The following is a 17450-nucleotide window of genomic DNA, read 5'->3' as shown; positions in this document are numbered from 1 at the left end:
ACAAGTCTAATAACATAAAATAATATAATATTTTAAAACATTCCTTCATATATATATATATATATATATATATATATATATATTATTATTATTAATTTTCTTCAGTTTTAGTTGATGAAGTTATTATCATTAACCTTTTTGAGTCTACAGTGAGAGCTCCTGTAGCAGTCGATTGAACTTCTGAATTGTGTACGTGTAAATGCCAAATTATTACTATATTTACAAATCATTTAGTACATACTTAAATATCAACGCAACTCGTGCATCCACAAGTCAATGCACCAGTTCATTTAAAAAGGAAACATTTCACTTTCAAGCTAAAGAGGAGAAACACCGTCACAATGTATCTCTCCTTCTCTGTTTTTCCTGGATCATGTGTTGGGAAGAGATGGCAGTTGGTAACCCCATATCTTTATTTTTTTCCTCCAACATCGATTAATGTTGTTGTATCACTAATGGGCCATGACATTTCTTTAAGTCCTTGCAGTGTTGAAGTTTTATCGTATTAAATCATCATCTTTAGTCATGATCAGAGGGATTAATTGTCACCACCTTGAAATAATAAAGTCGTCAGTGAGGGCTAGGCTAGCCCACACAAGAGCCATCGAAGTAATTACAATGATCATAATAGGTGTCCATTTCAAAGCAATCACCTGTGCCCCAAAAGAATGAAATCATCAATTAATTAACATTTTTTTTTTCTTCTGCTTTCTTGTCTAGGAACTGGTGGAAAGAAAATTCAATTTTCAAGAATTAGTTTCTAATTTTCTATGAGAAAAAAGTAAATGCACCGAGAGACATTCAATCACAAATCACTATATAATCAATTTGTTAAATTTTACAATATAAATAACTATTTTTATTAGTTGATAGAGTAGAAAAAAATTTATAGTAAAAAGTACATTACAATTAAACTCGTTTTCTACTATAGCATACCTCAAGGCGTGGGGAACACCATATTGTGGATTCAGGTTGAGGAGTAGCTTGTAACCTTCTCACTATTTCTGTCATTACAAGATATTGCCGTGTGACCAAAAAAGTTGCATGACTTGTGTTTGCATTTTGTTCATGCTTCTTAGTGCAAACAATCAGAAGTATCAAGTTAAGGAGGGGGAATAATCTTACCTGAGTTTCTCTTTCTTTCTAAAATGTTGTAAATATCTTCAGTAGCAATATCTAAATCTTGTTTCCGGTTAGCTTTAAGTTTTGACAGGTTGGCCTGGGTTCTTGTATCAGTGTATTGTCTACTAAAGTTTGCAATTACACCATCTGACAATAGAGATTGTGATTAGTTTGACAAGGAAATATGGGGAAAGCAAAAAATTCACACAAAGAGGAAATGTTAGGGGGAAAAAAAAGTGAACCTCCATATCCATTTCCTAAGTTAGCAAACATTAACACCAAGTGCTAGACAATGAGATCATTCATTGTAGCAGACTAATGGTTTAAGGGAATTACCAAATTTGACAAAGCTGTATGGCCTTGTGATTTTGCCTATGAGGGTTTTATCAAATTTCTCAAACTCCTTTTGTATATCTTGTAGGTAATGGAAAGCCAGTTTTCTTGGGTACGTGGACTCACACAAGACAATGAAAACAACCCCGTTCTCCACCAAGTAACTTAATGCCACAAGAGTGTAATCACAATCAAATTTATTGCATTGCAATTCAAGAAACTAGAGAGGAAAAAGAAGAACCAAAAAAGGCAAGTTTCATTTATTTAAACACCGTGGTTTAAATGGAATGTTAATAGACTCAACACAAACTCGACTTTTTACATTTTCTTAAAGATTGGCCTGTGATAAAGGGTGCAAGTAAAAGAACAGAAAATTGCAAACATGACAACAACTTCATCGATAAAAGAACCAAAACTGAAACTTAAAGAACAGAAAAAAGATAAAGAAAAAAGGAAGGATACTTGAAGCAGAAATGATCAGCATGAATAGTCATCTTGGAAGCCATCAATGCCCCCCTTGAAATTTCTTGGAGTATGAACTCTGCTTGTTGTTTGTAACATGCAAGATATCCATTCTCTTCATTCATATATCTCAGTCCTTGTGCTAGAGGCAATCCATCGCTTACCCTTCCAACTATAGTTACCTTAACCATTTCCTTTGAGCTAAAACCAGCCTCTGAAAATTTTTCTTTTATAATTATCTCAAATAATGATTTGGTTCTCCTTTCTTAATGACTTAGATATAGATGGATTTATTTGCAAGGCCTTTTATAGAATGTGTGAGGTGAAGGAATGAGTCAGAGAACTTGGAAAATAAGTTATTCCTAGTGTGTGCAAAAGTAACCATTATGGATGGACAAAAGATAAGGGCGGCAAAACTTAATATGATAAACCCCTTAAGAAGAATATGCATTCCCCTTCTTCACTTTTTCCATCTTTTCAATTGTCATGGTACTCGTGGAAAATTGTTACATTTTCCCCCATTTTTTAGTGCAATGCGAGTATTGTGATTTGGGGAATTGATCATTCGTAACCATAAAAGATAAACTATCCGTTTTAAAATAAATTAAGAATAATATACCCTTACTATATTATAGTACTGTATATACTCAAATTTAGAAAAATATATAAATTCTTAATGCGATCGTAGTGCAATGTATCTTAAAATATTAAAGCATAAAAGCAACCACATGAATACATTTGAAATGTGTTTGATATAAAGAGTCGAGTAATGAAATTTTTAGTGAACAAATAGACACAGAATTTAGTTTTTAAAATAACTATTTCAGTGTTGAAAAATTATTAAAAGAAAGTATTATGATATTCCATTATCATATACAGGGATCACTTTTTCAGCTGTGTTTTGGTTTTCATTTTTATATACACATTTTTTCCCTAATTAATTTTCTGCAAACCTCTTCTTTTACGTCAGTATATTTTTTTTAGTTTATACATCTATTGTTTTATTTTATTTTGAAATGAAACTGCTCGTAAAATTAATTACTGAGAGATGAAATGAGTAAAACTTGAATACAGACACCTCTTTCATAGAACTATCATTATTATCATTTTTATTGTTATTATTATCTTAATTATTATTATGTAATGACAATAATAAATTGATAATAATAAATATAATAATAATAATAATGAATATTATTATTATAATCAATATCATTATTATTAATACTAGTATTTATATCATTATTAACAATCATCATGAGTAATTGTAAAGATAATAATAATAATCATCGATATGTTTATAATAGAGTTTGATTTTTGATTTAATCTTAATCATAGCCTATTACCTAACCTTCTCATCTTTTATGAAAAGTCATATTTTCATTTGATAATTTGAGAACCTTCCTATGTTTGTATTTGCTAAGATATTTTTATTAGGATGACATGTTTTGTCTTTTCCATTATTAATTGATTGAAAACCAAATATTTTGGGGGTTCCCACTTCCCACCATTGAATTAAATAAGATGTGCGACTCAAAAAATTTACTTTTTTAATATTTTTTATTATAAAACACTCTTAATTGAATTACATAAATTAATTTAAATAATCATGTTAGTTAATTTAATGAATTTATAAAATAAAATTATAATTTAATAATTTTATCTTTTTTATTTGTCATTAAATTTTCATGACAGGTGAAAAATTATTAATATTAATAAAAATGATAAATAATAATTAAAATTTAAAAAATCACCTAAAAACACATATTTGAATAATTTCTTAACGAAAATGCAAAATTAAAATGATTTTTTTTTATAAAAATTGTAAACTGCCTCGTATAAAACACTTCTAGTTCTTTCTAATTGTACTCTCTAAATAAAATATTGTCTAAAATGTTTAAACTTAAATACTATTTTCAGTAACATTTAGTTTTTTTTATAAAATTAATAAATTTATCTAATTTCTTTAACACGTGAAACTTTATTTATACTTTGTTTGATAAAAAAGAAATATGTAAGAAATAAAGTGAAGAAAATAAAAATAAAAAAAATAAAAATGAAAGAAATTGTTTGGCCAAAAAAAAATTAAAAAGAATAAAAATAAAAAAAATGAATCTCATCTTTTTATTTATTTATTTCTCTCTTCTCTTTTATATATATAATCAAATAATTAAATTTTTTTCCTTATTTCTCTTCATTTTATTTGTTTTTCTCCTACTAAAGGTGAATGAATAATAAGAAGAAGAGGATGAATGTTGAATGAGAGAAGGAAGTGCAGTCGGTATTCCTCTGGCTTTATTTATTTATTGTACCACATGCACCCATAAAATGTGAGGAGAAGAAGATTGCTTGTATATGAACCATGAAAGGAGAGTCGGCCCCACATTCATTCTTCAATTCGGATCCGGATTCTCTGACTTTAGAAAAATAGAGTTATGATAACTTAATACATTTCAACCGTTAAATGTATAAAAATAAATCAGATTGTGACACGTGTACAATATATATTTTAACTTAAATATACACGTGTCACAATCTGATCATTTATTACAAATCTAACGATTGAAATGTATTAAGTTACCCTAACTTTCCTTCCAATTCCTCCCAAGTGAGATGAAGGGACGTTGACTTTGGTTTGACTGTAGGGACAGTTCAGAACATAAATGCAGAACCTCGTCAACACCGTCACTCTTCACCTTAACCAATAAGCATTCATTAGATTTGACGGGAGGGATTCCAAATTCCAATTCCATTCACCACACCACACTGACACTCTCTCTTCTCTTGTCTTTTCTTCCACCGCTCCGAAATCCTCTTCTCCTACCCTTTTGGCCTTTTCCTCTCCTCCTTCAACATTCCACTTACAAGAGTATGTATGTTTTCTTTCTCATGAATCTTCCTCTGTAGCCGCCCACTTGTCCTATTATCATATCAACACATGCATTTACATTTACTTCTGCAACACTCTTCCTCTCTCATCACTCATCACTCATGACATGTCCACACCCTCAGCCTCACCCAACCTTTTTCTTTAAACCACTTACCAAAACCACCTTATTAACTCCTGTTAAGACTAGATGGGTAAAGCACCTTGCTGTGAGAAACATGGAGTCAGAAGGGGAGCTTGGACCCCTGAAGAAGACCAAGCTTTGGTTCACTACATCAACAAACATGGCCATGGAAGTTGGCGTACTCTCCCCAAGCATGCAGGTCACTTTCTTCTTCTCTGCTTTTTCTATGATGCTTTTCTCTATTTTTTATTTCATGCAAAATTTTCATCATGGGGAAGGGCATGGCTTATTTGCTTATTACTAAAGTTTTCATTTTTCTTCAGAAAAATCTTGGCTTGCTCTTGAAGTAAGCCTGCTTGTTGCTTTTAGGTGTGTTCTACCAGCAATTTCTGCATGTTACAGTACTATTTTGGGGGGTTAAGTATAGTTTCTTTATAGACATGGACTATTCACTATTGAGAACGTTAAATTGTTAATTTGATTGTGCTCTCATTCAATACTTGCTGTAACCAAATTTGTTTTGCCATATGCATGTAGCTTTATTTTGATCCAATTGTACTTTCCCCTTTGGAAAAATATTTTGGAAGTTTGTGTTGCATGGGGGATTTGATGTGCTATGGAAAGGGTGAAAATTTGAGTCATTGTGAAGAAGGTGAAGACGTAGATATAAAGATGGTGAAATTATTCAATGAAAAATCACCTAATTAATGTGTTTTTTCAACTAGGTCTTCTACGATGTGGGAAAAGTTGTCGGCTTCGGTGGATAAACTATCTTCGCCCTGGCATCAAGCGTGGCCCATTTACTAATGAAGAAGAAAGTACAATTGTTCAACTTCATGGCATGCTTGGCAACAGGTACCACGGTGCTCCATTTGCTTATTCTCTTCAACATGCTTATACAGAAACCCTTGGTCCTGAAGCCTTATTTTACTTATAAGCTGCATAGTATATATGTTGCATGCTTCAAAAAAATGTGTCACAACCATTGGATATTGTTTCAGTTGGAGTTTTGTTGCCATTTCTCTCGATCCTTTTTGTTGACAAGGACTCTTATGTGCTATTTAAAACTTACCTTAGACTTATATACTGTAGTCTCGTGCTTGTACTTTGATATTTGTTTGAATTATCTATACTTGTGATATTATATTCACTTAGGTGGGCTGCTATAGCATCCCAACTACCTGGAAGAACAGACAATGAGATTAAGAATTATTGGAACACCCATTTAAAGAAGCGCCTCGTTGGACCATCTCATTCCCTAAGAGCAAAGCAACCATGTGTCATTCCTGATTTAACGATTATCAAGTCCGAATCTCCTTCAACGCGTCACATGGTACAATGGGAAAGTGTGAGAGTTGAGGCAGAGGCAAGGTTGTCAATGGAATCCTTGTTGATTAATTCATGGCCAACGACTAAAACATGCTCTGATCACTTTCTTCAACTTTGGCATTCTGAGGTTGGACAGTCATTTCGCATGCTCAAGGGAAAGGAAGGAGTACTGTGTCAAAGTTGTGTTTCACAACCATCATCCTCATCAAAATTGGAGTCTTGTTCAGATGAGTCATTGCAGGTGAAAAACACTGGAACCAGTAGTTGCAATCCAAATCTTGAGGATGTGAACATAATTCATGAACAAACAAGTAGCTACAAACCAAAGCTTGATGATGACACAGCAGGGTCAGAGTCTGGCAATTATGAATTTCTTGATATTTCTGATTCTTCACTAAAGCACCTACTAGATATGCATGATAGTGATATAGGATTCTTGGGACAGAATGGCAATTTCCTAAATCTCCTCGATGGTACATATGACTAAGATAGTCCTCTTTCATATTTCTTCAGAGAAAGGCAACCAATACTTTGAACTGATGGGAAATTTTTCTTTGCCTTTTTATGATTTCTTCATTTTTGTAAATGCACTCACCATGTAGCTGGCTTTCAATAGTTGGTCTAGAGTGGGAAAAATGGTAGATATATTGATAGTTGCTAGAGTTTAAGTTTATCTTCCACTCGATGACAGTAGCTAAAAGTTAAAATATTAATGGATTCAGAATTAATGATATTGTTCTTGTCCTTCAACTGCTACTGCATGTGTATATGCTGGCTCCATCTGTTGGTGATGTGTTCTTTGGTTCACAAAAGTACAGGGTTGAAATGTCACGAGTAGGAATTATAGTATTGACATGCTAATAATTAACATGAAACAGCCTGAACTTCAAATCCTCATTCTGTTATGCTGAGATGAGGCTTACTGAAGAGAGTCAAGAGACTACAAAATTCAAGGGAGGTAATTTATTATCTAGTTGAGTAAAGATTTAAGAATATTACACCTTTTGAATAATTATTTAATTAGAAAACAAGTTAGTCTAAACTAAATTTGCTTTAAAGAGAGTAAATGTGTTTTAGTTTTGAATTTTAATAAATCACATTACGTTTTAAATGTCGTGAATTATTTACTCTAATACAAGAATACTTGAGTAAAATAATCTAATTCTTAAGCAATGTCCTAATTTGATAAATTGTCCAATAACCTAACTTTTAAGTTTGTTGTTAACAAAGAACTAACGGGGTGATAAATCGACTTAAGATCAAAATTAAATCCGCTGAAAATTTGTTCTTCTGGATCATGAACAGCCGTATGTCAACCATCAAATTGTCCAACAAGGCTAAAATACTTGGAAAAATTGCCCGTTTGGGACTGAGAAGGGTTAGTGGCCTAATGCTACAAGAAATTCGAATTACCCTAATTGAATAATTCGATTTATTTTTATACCCAGTAATTGTTATATATACACACCAACATATCACTGCACACGACATAATAAATGAATATGAACTACAACACACTAAAAGACAACCAAACCACACTGTACTGACTTGAACTATCAAAGAAAATACCTAATAGTAACAAATAATAATAATAATAATACAACGTTATTGTTAATGAGACTAGTTAGAAACAACCAAAGAGCTTCTTAGGGGCTGTTCCAGTTGCTCTGTACTTTGCAGCTGTCTCCTCTGCCTTCAGGAAATCTTCTCCTTTTTTGGCCTCAATAAATGCCCTCTTTTCTTCGGCTTCTCGGTGGATCGTAGCTATTTGGTTTTTCAATTTCTCTCCATATTCAGCCTTTTTCTTCTCCAGTTGTTCCTGCTCACACACACAGTCAAAAGTCATTTTTCCTCCCCATCTTTGCCAAGTTCAGTATGTCGTCTGTCAGCCATGAAAATTGGAAATTTTATTTTGCTTTTGACTAGGCATGTTAGAGTTTGATGCATTTTTTTCTTTTGACTCTAAATTTTTCACACCAATTCTTATTTCTTACCTCTACATTAGTTTTCTTCCTCTCCTTTTTCTTAGTATGTCTCTCTATCCTAATGTGTACACTCATTGGGGTGTGCTAAATTTTCATTTTAAGTTGACTTTGGAATAAACATTTATAATAGAATATGCAGATTGCATTCTAATAAAAAAAAAATATTTGGGGAGCTGAAATATTAATGTAAGACCACTTTTCTGAATAAGGAACTGAAATAATTATTCTATATTTTTATTGTAAGAAATGATTGATCCACCCAACCCTCTTATTCTTCAGAGAGAGCGAGTAGAAATAAGTTTGTTCGTTGCAATTCAAAAGATAAAGACAGATACAATACCAGTTCCCAAAAGAATGGACACAATTTTAAACAGTACTCACTAAACAAGTTACAAAATATAATGAGTTCTTACTTCAGTCTTTCTCAATTCAGCCTCCGTAGCAGCTTTCTTACTATTCTCCCATGCTGAAATGGCTGAAAGCTTTTTGTGAGCTCTGCTCATCAAATTCATTTAAATTAGTAAAAGAAAAGAACTAGTTAAATAACATCAAAGAATCAAAAATCCTGATAAAATAATATGAATATCTAATGTTAACATCAAATACATGGTTCAAGCTCTTACTTGTTCTCTGCTTTGGACTTTTCACTTTCTTCCCATGCTTTGATTAGTGACAGCCTCTTCTCGGTTGCTACTCTTGCAAGGACCGCATCTGAATAAGAATGAGGGAACATAGGAATTAGGATGTGACGTCAGCATATGAAATGCATAAAGGGATATCAAGTTTCACAAAGACGAACAAACACACCTCGGTTCACAGATTCCTCAATTGGCTTCTCTTCAGCAACTTCATTAGTCTCTGACAATAACCAAATTCACAACAATAACACAAAAATTACTTCGTTTGAGCCTTTATAGCAATAATCATGATGATTAAATAGGAAAATGAATTGTGGTGAACTGAAGAGACAAGAGTGACTTAAAAAAATATGAACACGAAAAATGAAAATATTAAATATATCAAGTGATTTGTTTACACACACATATGTAGGCAGAGTGATCAATTTGACTTATATTAAAATCATCATGTTACTCAGAAATTTAAAACTGGTCACCTTATCTGGTTTTGGTAACAGATACTAATTAAAAAGATAAGAGAAATGCAAATTAAGGTGAGTTACAGTGTCATACTAGTCTGAACTATGGCAAGAGCTTTGGAGTCATCAACAGGCTTGTTATCCGGATGAGAGGGTTGTGGAATTACAGATTTCTCCTCAGCCACATCCTCCTTTAGAGAGTCATCAACAACATGTTCAGGTTCAGGTTCAGGTTCAGGTTCAGGATGAGAAGGAGTACTCTCAGTTTCCTTTTTGGATTGCTCCTCTGTCATTTTAATTTCCTAAGGGTGATGGGAGAAAGTTGTGAGTTATTAAGGAGTGTTAAAAATAAAATATATATGTATATTGATATATATGTAGTAGAGACTAGAGAGGTTGAGGAAGAAGGACAAAGTTGGTTGGGATATTATAGTTGAAGGAAGGTAACTTAACTCAAATTCCAAAGCCTTAGCTTAGTTGGGTGGGTGTGGTAGGTACTTGTGTCCTCGTATGAGTTGGCACAGCACACCAATGGCGACACCACCTGCACAGATTATTAATAAATAAAATAAAATTTTCATTTTAATTTACTTGTTTTATATAAATGAATTTTACACAAATATGTTTTCATTTCTTAGAGTTCCTTTAATTATTTAGATTATACTTAGCATAAGTATTTTTTCTTATCATCTCGAAACATATTCTAATATAATCATCTCTTTAGCCTGTGACTCATTAATGCAAAATAATTTTTAATCGTTAGTTTTGAAGTATGGACCATATTTATGAAGAAAAAAAATTGTTATTACCTTCTAAACTGATCCCAGTTTTGACTAGGCAATAGGCATGTTAGAGTTTGATACATTCAACGTGTTTATGACGAAGTTGCGGCAGTGCCGAAACGGCACTGCATTTAGTGCCTTACGACTCATAAACATTGAAATTTGGATTTATTCATTAAGATATTTTATTATTTAATTAACTATTTCGTATTTACTATTTAGTATTATATTCGCTTCAACATTTCGTTTAAAATTTTCTATTTCATTTTTTTTAACTTCTAGTGTCAATATGAATATTTTTAAATGTTTTAGTTCTTTTTAATTTGTTAACTATATAAAATTATTATAAAATAGAAACATTATAGAATCTTTATGCATAGGAACAAAAATTATATAAAAAAATTGGTACAAGTAAAAAGACTGAATAATTGATTTAAATTATATTTTATTTATATTCATTTTTTTTAGTGTGATTCACGGATATCCTTTGTCACTTGTTTCTTGATGGCAAAAGAATCTTCATGTGGGACCTAACTTGTAAAGATGATAATTATCTCTTGCAACCAATCATATTACCAATCACATTGGTTAATTTTCTCAATTTGTAAAACCATCACGGCTTTCCATAATGCATAGTAAAGTTATTTTCCTTGTAGCTGAACATGTTTTTGATAATATTTTTCATAGTTGATTCACTGTTGTTACTATATACTGTATATTCTATAATATATATATATATATATGTGTATATATATATATATATGAATTTTATTGAAATTTAATTTTATTCGAACCCACTAATGCTTGTCATGATTTGGTTTTTTTGTCATTTGCTTTTACATTTTTTTTTTCATACGAAGTAGCTGAATAGTGTGGGTCTCTTACTATATACTGTATGAGAGAAAAAAAAATCATGACTAACCATTGCGTGCACGTAAGCATAACGAATTTGTGGCCACTGAACAAATACATTAAATACGTTAATAACTTTTAGTCACTCTTCTTTTAATGGATTTAGAATCTCTTTAACGTTAATCTATTCGAATCGCCCGAATCTTACTAATATGGCATGTGACATGTAAAATATATATATATTTTTAAAAATATTTATAAATGAGACTATAATGATATATTTTACTTTTAACATCACTTGTAATAATTTATCTTAATTATTATACTTAAAGGTTCACTTATCACAAATAACAAAAATTATTTAAATATTTATATCATCTAGACATATGTGTACGTATACACACATACATACATATATATATATATATATATAGAGAGACATACATATGTTATAAACTTTAAGTTGTTGGTCAATATAAGACCTCCAAAAGTATCATCTAATCATGAGCCGTCAACATGGCTTCACACGACATTCATCTCTAACTAATTTTACTTTGCTTTCATGAAAACATGAAAACACTAATATCACAGTCTAACTACCAAAAAAACATGCAAAGATAATATATATATATATATATATATATATATATATATATATATGTGTGTGTGTGTGTGTGTGTGTGTGTGTGTGTGTGTATTAGTGAAAATATAAACTTTAGGTTGTCGGTCAAACAATGTTTATACAAGATCTCTTCAAAAGTACCATCTAGCTACATGCCATCAACATGGCTCCACACAACATCATCGCCTCTGACTAACTCTGCTCCACTCTTATAAAAATATGATTATCCCAATCTAGCCACTAGAAAAACATGTAAAGGTAAGTTAGATTTAAAAAAAGAATGTAGGTGTAGGAAGAAAATATTTATACTACCATCAACATCAATGCGCAAACCAACAATAACACCACATGATTCATAAAATTCACCAATTCAACAAAACACCAACATGTTTAAAAGATAATACTCAAGCAATTCAAACATTCACCACCATTATACCATACAACAAGGTATTCATCTAGTGCATATGAACAAAATCAACTCACGCCACATCACATGCACATATTACAACTAATATGTTGTCATGCATTCATTTGCAGAAATCCCCTAACACACCTAAGTTGTTTAAGTAGCTTAATCATATCGAATCAACTGAGCATTTTCACGCCTCATGGGCCTGTTAGATCGACAACTAAATTAAGATACCAATCCTTATCCTCTAATTTCCTGGATGTTGTCACTTTTTGTCCTACCTATGTCTCGTGCCATTAAACTCGTGCTTGACGTGGCTAAGGTAGAGAGCCCTTAGGACCTTACACTCAACCCCATTTTAGGCAAGGAGCCTCCGTCTAACTCATGCTCGACATCACCTCACTAGCACCTGGTGTTGTCTAGGCAGAAAGTCTCTACCTTGGTCACGCTTGGCGCCACCCATATGGGGTCCAAGGTCACCAAGTTAGAGGCTTTTCTAATGCTCTCACACTCGATGTCATCCCAACCTGAAATGAGTCTCTCTCCTCACATTTGACACCATTGATCCTGCCCTTAGGTTGAATCGAGATAGAGGTCTCTGGTTGAAACCGTGTCCGACACCATGAAGGCATGCCTCATGCAACATCATAAATCTTCAATTTCAGAACACAAATTGTCCCAAACCATCTGAAAAATAGAAACCTCTGAATATGCAATGCATCAAACCACACATATACATCAATAACAATTGATTTCACGCCAAAAATCTAGCATGCAATAGCAAATGTGATCAAACCATCAAATTTGTACCATATGCTCAACACCAAAACCCACCCCCTTCATCCAATCATTCGAAAATCCAACACATGCACACATTATGGGTCAAAGAAAGCAACATACAACTCATCCATTCAACCATAAATTATTTTAGCTTTCCTTACTTCAACTTCAAGCAACTAAAAACGAAGAAGAGGAAGAAAGGGAAAGAGAACTTCAAGCTCCAAAATAACAAAAGCTCCACATCAAAGGCTCTGATTCTCAATTAAGATTTAAGACTATCAGGACTTGAACCCAAAACATATAAATCGATCAACAATTATTGGGAAAGAATCTTCCTACAAAGAGAAGGTTTAGAGAGAAGAAGAAACCCACAAACTTAGAACACTTCTCTCTAGTTTATCTATATAAAATTATGAAAAATTAAACTTATGAGACTCAATTCTTAACAGAAACCTTAAATATTATTCCCCTCGAGGTCAAATTGAACTTTAAGTCAAAAAAACCCTCTAAACATCTCAACAACTCTTTGAGAGTTCCTTAATTCCTTGGAGTTATTCAACCACATCACAGACATCAAACATACAATTGTTGATAAAAATAATAATAATAAGGTACAATATTACACCACTCAACCACTAAACTAATTGATTTTTCTAATAGTTTTATAAATATAAATGTAAATATATTAGAAGAAATTTTAATGAAAATATTAAATATATGCTATAAATATTGAGTATCTAATTTATATATTTTAGTCACTAAAAATTATTTTCATATCATATATTTCTAGTTAACATTCTTTCAATGATTTATGTTTTTCAAAAAGTATATTAATGTATATTAATTTAAATTTATTAAAATATTGATTTATCAAAAAATATATTATTAATACTATTAATATTAATAATATATAAATTCTAATTATTTAGTAGCATATATATATATATATATATATATATATATATATATATATATATTCTATTTAACATGAATAAAAATTATAATATATAACTTAAATAGACAAACAATTACATAATTTTACAATATTATGAAAAATAATAATATATTATTTTCGTTGATTCTCTGGTTGCTTATCATGATTCCCAATTGCTTAGAGATGGCGTGGCGAAACCACTAATTGATAGGACTTGCTTAAGAATAAAACAACTCAAAATATTAGGTTATTAGGTAAGAAAGTCTTTGTTCAAAAGAAAAATGTAGAAGAGTATCATGACTTAAGTATCACATTATTTTTTATTTTATTTAATGTGAGACTTTTATAAATTTACTCCTACTTATATATGATTTACTATTATCATGTACTTTATAAAAGACAACAGATCATTCTTATTCCTTTTCTGTTTTTATTTTATCTTATCAAGTAGTTGGTTGTGGCTTGATCTTAGGAGCAGTGATTCTTATCTTTCTGTTAGAGTTTGTTATTTTCAGATTTATATATGTTCAATGATGTAACACATTCTATATACGAAGAAATACATACAACAGTTTCTTCCAAAGATTTATTATGGCATCAGAGCGGGAAAGTAAGGGACCGGAGAAGAAAACTAATAACCTTGTGGGCAAGGATGAAGCAGCTGCCATCACGCCATCATCTCCTTACTATCTTGGATCTTCCGATAACCCTGGAACGCCGCTGGTAGCAGTAATGCTTAAAGGCGATAATTATCGAAATTGGGCAAGGTCTATGAGAACGTCACTGAGAGCCAAGATGAAGTTGGGATTCATTGACGGGTCCATTAAGAAGCCGACTTCTACATCACCAGACTATCAACACTGGGAGAGGGCAGATTCCATGGTGGTTGCGTGGATCATTAACTCCACTGATCCGGTTTTGCATGGAAGCATATCACATGCCATGACGGAAAAAGAAATATGGCTTGACTTGGAAGAGCGTTTTGCCCAAGCCAATGCACCGCGGATACATCAATTATGGCGCAACTTATGTCTAATGCAACAAGAAACCAATGTGACAGTCACCGAATACTATACAAAATTCAAAAGCATCATTGATGAATTGAGCGAACTTCAACCATTGCCAGAGTGTACCTGTGGGGCAGCAAAGAATTTAGCACAAAGAGAAGAGGAGCATCGTGTGCATCTCTTTCTTGGAGGACTAGACAGCGATCGATTCGCTCATGCAAAGGGGATCATTCTCAATACAGATCCGTTGCCGTCCTTGCGTCGTGTTTTCAATCACGTACTTCGAGAAGAAACACGAGTCTTAACGGAAAGAGGCAGGGACCATAAAATGGAGTCTGGAACAGCTTTTCATTCCTCAAATTTCAACAGGAACAAAAATCGTGACGGACCGAAGCCAAGATGTGATCATTGTGGAAAGATCGGTCATGACAAGACGAAATGCTTTGAGATAGTGGGTTACCCCGCCAACTGGAACCCACGGAGGAATACCAGAAATTCAACTAAACGCACTGAGCACTCAGGTGGAGCAAACTTGGCATGGGAAAACAACCAAGGGACCGATGGGCATGCACTTAGCGGCTCTCATGATAGCGGTGGCTCCCATGGTAGCAAGAATGACTACATGTATGGTAATCAAATGATAAATAATGTTTGGGTCTTGGACAGTGGGGCCTCCCACCATATGACCTCAATATACTCACAGCTTGATGAAGTACAGGACTTCAGTATACCCCTTCGCATCACTGTACCCACGGGCGATGTTGTCCTAGTACACAAAAAGGGGACAATAAAGCTAAATGAAAATATTAAATTATATGATGTTCTTTTTATTCCAGAATTTCGCTATAATTTAATATCTATTCATAAGCTAACGCATGACTTAAATTGTGTTGTGACTTATTCTGTTGATGAATGTGTAATTCAGGACCAAACCAGGAAGAGGATGATTGGATTCGGTAGATTGCATGATGGGGTTTACATTTTCACTCAACAAGTAGATGGATACTCCCTTGCAGCGAGTTCTGGAGACATCACAGCTCTTTGGCATGCAAGAATGGGCCATCCTTCAGATCTGTAACATTGTAAAAAAAAAAAAAAAAAAAAAAAAAAAAAAAAAGAGGCTGATTCAGTAGCCCAGAACGGGCCGTTCCCAAACTGGAACGGGCCGTTCCACACTACTGAATTGAACTACATATTGTAGTTGAGAACGGGCCGTTCCGGCAAGGAGAACGGGCCGTTCTAGGAAGGAGAACGGGCTGTTCCTGAGGGAGAATGGGCCGTTCCGGAGGGAGAACGGGCTGTTCCTGAGGGAGAACGGGCCGTTCTGGATGAGTCCCGGAACGGGCCGTTCTGTTTTCAGAACGGGCCGTTCTGGGCGTGGATTTTGTGCGTGATCTGGGAGTTCAGAACGGGCCGTTCCGGTATCGGTACGGGCCGTTCTGGCCACTCCGGATTGCCTATAAATAGGGGTGAAGGGGGGGCCGTGAGGAGTTATGGTTCTAGAGAGAAGTTTTAGAGAGAAGGTCTCTGGGTCAGTGAGCTCCTTTCTCTCCCAAATTTCTCTGTTTAACTCCTTTTCTCCTCTAGATCAATAACTCCTTCTGTCTTTTCTTGAATTTCAGATTAGAAAGCTTGTTTTGGGAGGACTGAAGTTTCGAGTTGAGCCTCGAGGGGAAATTATACTTTTGATTCAGTCTTTGGCTATCTGAGCCAATCTTCAGGTAAGGGAAGCTAGATTGTTTGCATGTGGCTGAATTTGTTAGTTTGGATGAGAATTTTGAACTCTCTGAATAGTTTTAGGCCGGGCGCAGGTTGAGCGTATCAGGCGTGGAAGAGCTTAGAGCTCTTGGGTTGGTGTTAGGCCAGGCGCGAGTTGACGGCACTGTGCTTGAATATATTTATGAATGAATTGATGCTTATGCATGTTTAAAGTTGAAGTTTTAGATCATGTATGTATGATATATGATGTATGGTGAGGTGTGATTCATATGTATGCTTTGTGATGATATATATGAATGTTTGAATATGATACGTTCATATGGTATGTATTGATCATAATGGTAGGTAGACCATTTATGATGTATGATGCATTATTGCATGTGATGTCTTATGACATGTGTATGGTTGTTGATCATGATGGTGGGCAGACCATTATGATGTATGATGCATGATTGCATGTGATGCCTATGGCATGAGTCTAGCCTAGGACTTGAGGAGAGGAAAAATATTTCGAACTGGAAGAGCTCACATAGAGTCTCTTGAGAGTGGTGCTTGGATAGGCCACTAATATATGAGAGTGGTGCTCTGGGAGGCCACTGGATTTGGGAGAGTGGTGCTCAGATAGGCCACTGGGTTGGGTGAGTCTCCTCTAAGTCCTTAGCTAGTGTTGGAGCGGGGTATGAGGTCGAGAGTTATTCCCTTAACCAAGTACTCGGGAAGGTGCGTGGATCCTTGCGGATAGTCGGTGGGCGAACTCCACAATTGACTTGGTTAATGCATGCCAAGGTCGTGGTAAGCCCGTACCCAGCTGTGCTATACCTGACGGTGGATCTGGACTTCCAAGTGTGTAAGTGACATCATCCGAGTAAATCCAAGGGAGGATTATATCCTGTTTAGCTGTGACCGAGCGGGCGCTTTGGGCGTGAAAACGGTTGGGGTGGTTTCGGTAGGATGGAATGTCACTTATACAGCTCTATTGTTATGGAGATCTCCTAGGTGTATGCGTG

At 33.9% G+C, this 17450-nt stretch overlaps 3 protein-coding genes across 3 annotated transcripts; 1 reads left to right on the top strand and 2 right to left on the bottom strand.

The window, feature by feature from the left end:
- Positions 1-200: 200 nt before the first annotated feature.
- Positions 201-3013, bottom strand: LOC109794203 (SNARE-like superfamily protein). Its single transcript, XM_020353676.3, has 5 exons — positions 1918-3013; positions 1459-1619; positions 1126-1269; positions 937-1004; positions 201-653 (listed from the first exon to the last, which is right to left on the bottom strand). The coding sequence occupies exons 1-5, from the start codon at positions 2106-2108 to the stop codon at positions 546-548; spliced, it is 672 nt and encodes a 223-aa protein (XP_020209265.1). The 5' UTR covers positions 2109-3013; the 3' UTR covers positions 201-545.
- Positions 3014-4562: 1549 nt separating this feature from the next.
- On the top strand, positions 4563-7013 carry LOC109794186 (transcription factor MYB17). Its single transcript, XM_020353663.3, has 3 exons — positions 4563-5127; positions 5654-5783; positions 6084-7013. Exons 1-3 carry the CDS (start codon positions 4995-4997, stop codon positions 6742-6744), a joined length of 924 nt encoding a protein of 307 aa, XP_020209252.1. The 5' UTR covers positions 4563-4994; the 3' UTR covers positions 6745-7013.
- Positions 7014-7651: 638 nt separating this feature from the next.
- LOC109789686 (remorin) lies at positions 7652-9845 on the bottom strand. Its single transcript, XM_020348720.3, has 5 exons — positions 9433-9845; positions 9050-9100; positions 8866-8953; positions 8656-8737; positions 7652-8076 (listed from the first exon to the last, which is right to left on the bottom strand). Exons 1-5 carry the CDS (start codon positions 9629-9631, stop codon positions 7882-7884), a joined length of 615 nt encoding a protein of 204 aa, XP_020204309.1. The 5' UTR covers positions 9632-9845; the 3' UTR covers positions 7652-7881.
- Between the last annotated feature and the right edge of the window lie 7605 nt (positions 9846-17450).

This window comes from Cajanus cajan, chromosome 7 (genome assembly GCF_000230855.2).
Source record: "Cajanus cajan strain Asha chromosome 7, NIPB_CcT2T_4, whole genome shotgun sequence".
NCBI classification, from domain to species: Eukaryota; Viridiplantae; Streptophyta; class Magnoliopsida; order Fabales; family Fabaceae; genus Cajanus; species Cajanus cajan.
The sequence above is the reverse complement of the archived record's forward strand: the minus strand, read 5'-3'. Positions and strand labels throughout refer to the sequence as shown.

What these genes read in the sequence shown, in the direction of transcription:
- LOC109794203 (XM_020353676.3), bottom strand. Translation starts at nt 2,108, where the DNA reads ATGGTTAAGGTAACTATAGTTGGAAGGGTAAGCGATGGATTGCCTCTA. An exon ending in ATACAGCTTTGTCAAATTTG is followed by an intron (nt 1,270 to 1,458) that starts GTAATTCCCTTA and finishes CTCTATTGTCAG; the next exon opens with ATGGTGTAATTGCAAACTTT. An exon ending in GGTGTTCCCCACGCCTTGAG is followed by an intron (nt 654 to 936) that starts GTATGCTATAGT and finishes TTTGGGGCACAG; the next exon opens with GTGATTGCTTTGAAATGGAC.
- LOC109794186 (XM_020353663.3), top strand. Translation starts at nt 4,995, where the DNA reads ATGGGTAAAGCACCTTGCTGTGAGAAACATGGAGTCAGAAGGGGAGCT. An exon ending in TACTCTCCCCAAGCATGCAG is followed by an intron (nt 5,128 to 5,653) that starts GTCACTTTCTTC and finishes TTTTTCAACTAG; the next exon opens with GTCTTCTACGATGTGGGAAA. An exon ending in CATGGCATGCTTGGCAACAG is followed by an intron (nt 5,784 to 6,083) that starts GTACCACGGTGC and finishes ATATTCACTTAG; the next exon opens with GTGGGCTGCTATAGCATCCC.
- LOC109789686 (XM_020348720.3), bottom strand. Translation starts at nt 9,631, where the DNA reads ATGACAGAGGAGCAATCCAAAAAGGAAACTGAGAGTACTCCTTCTCAT. An exon ending in TCTTGCCATAGTTCAGACTA is followed by an intron (nt 9,101 to 9,432) that starts GTATGACACTGT and finishes GGTTATTGTCAG; the next exon opens with AGACTAATGAAGTTGCTGAA. An exon ending in TGAGGAATCTGTGAACCGAG is followed by an intron (nt 8,954 to 9,049) that starts GTGTGTTTGTTC and finishes ATTCTTATTCAG; the next exon opens with ATGCGGTCCTTGCAAGAGTA.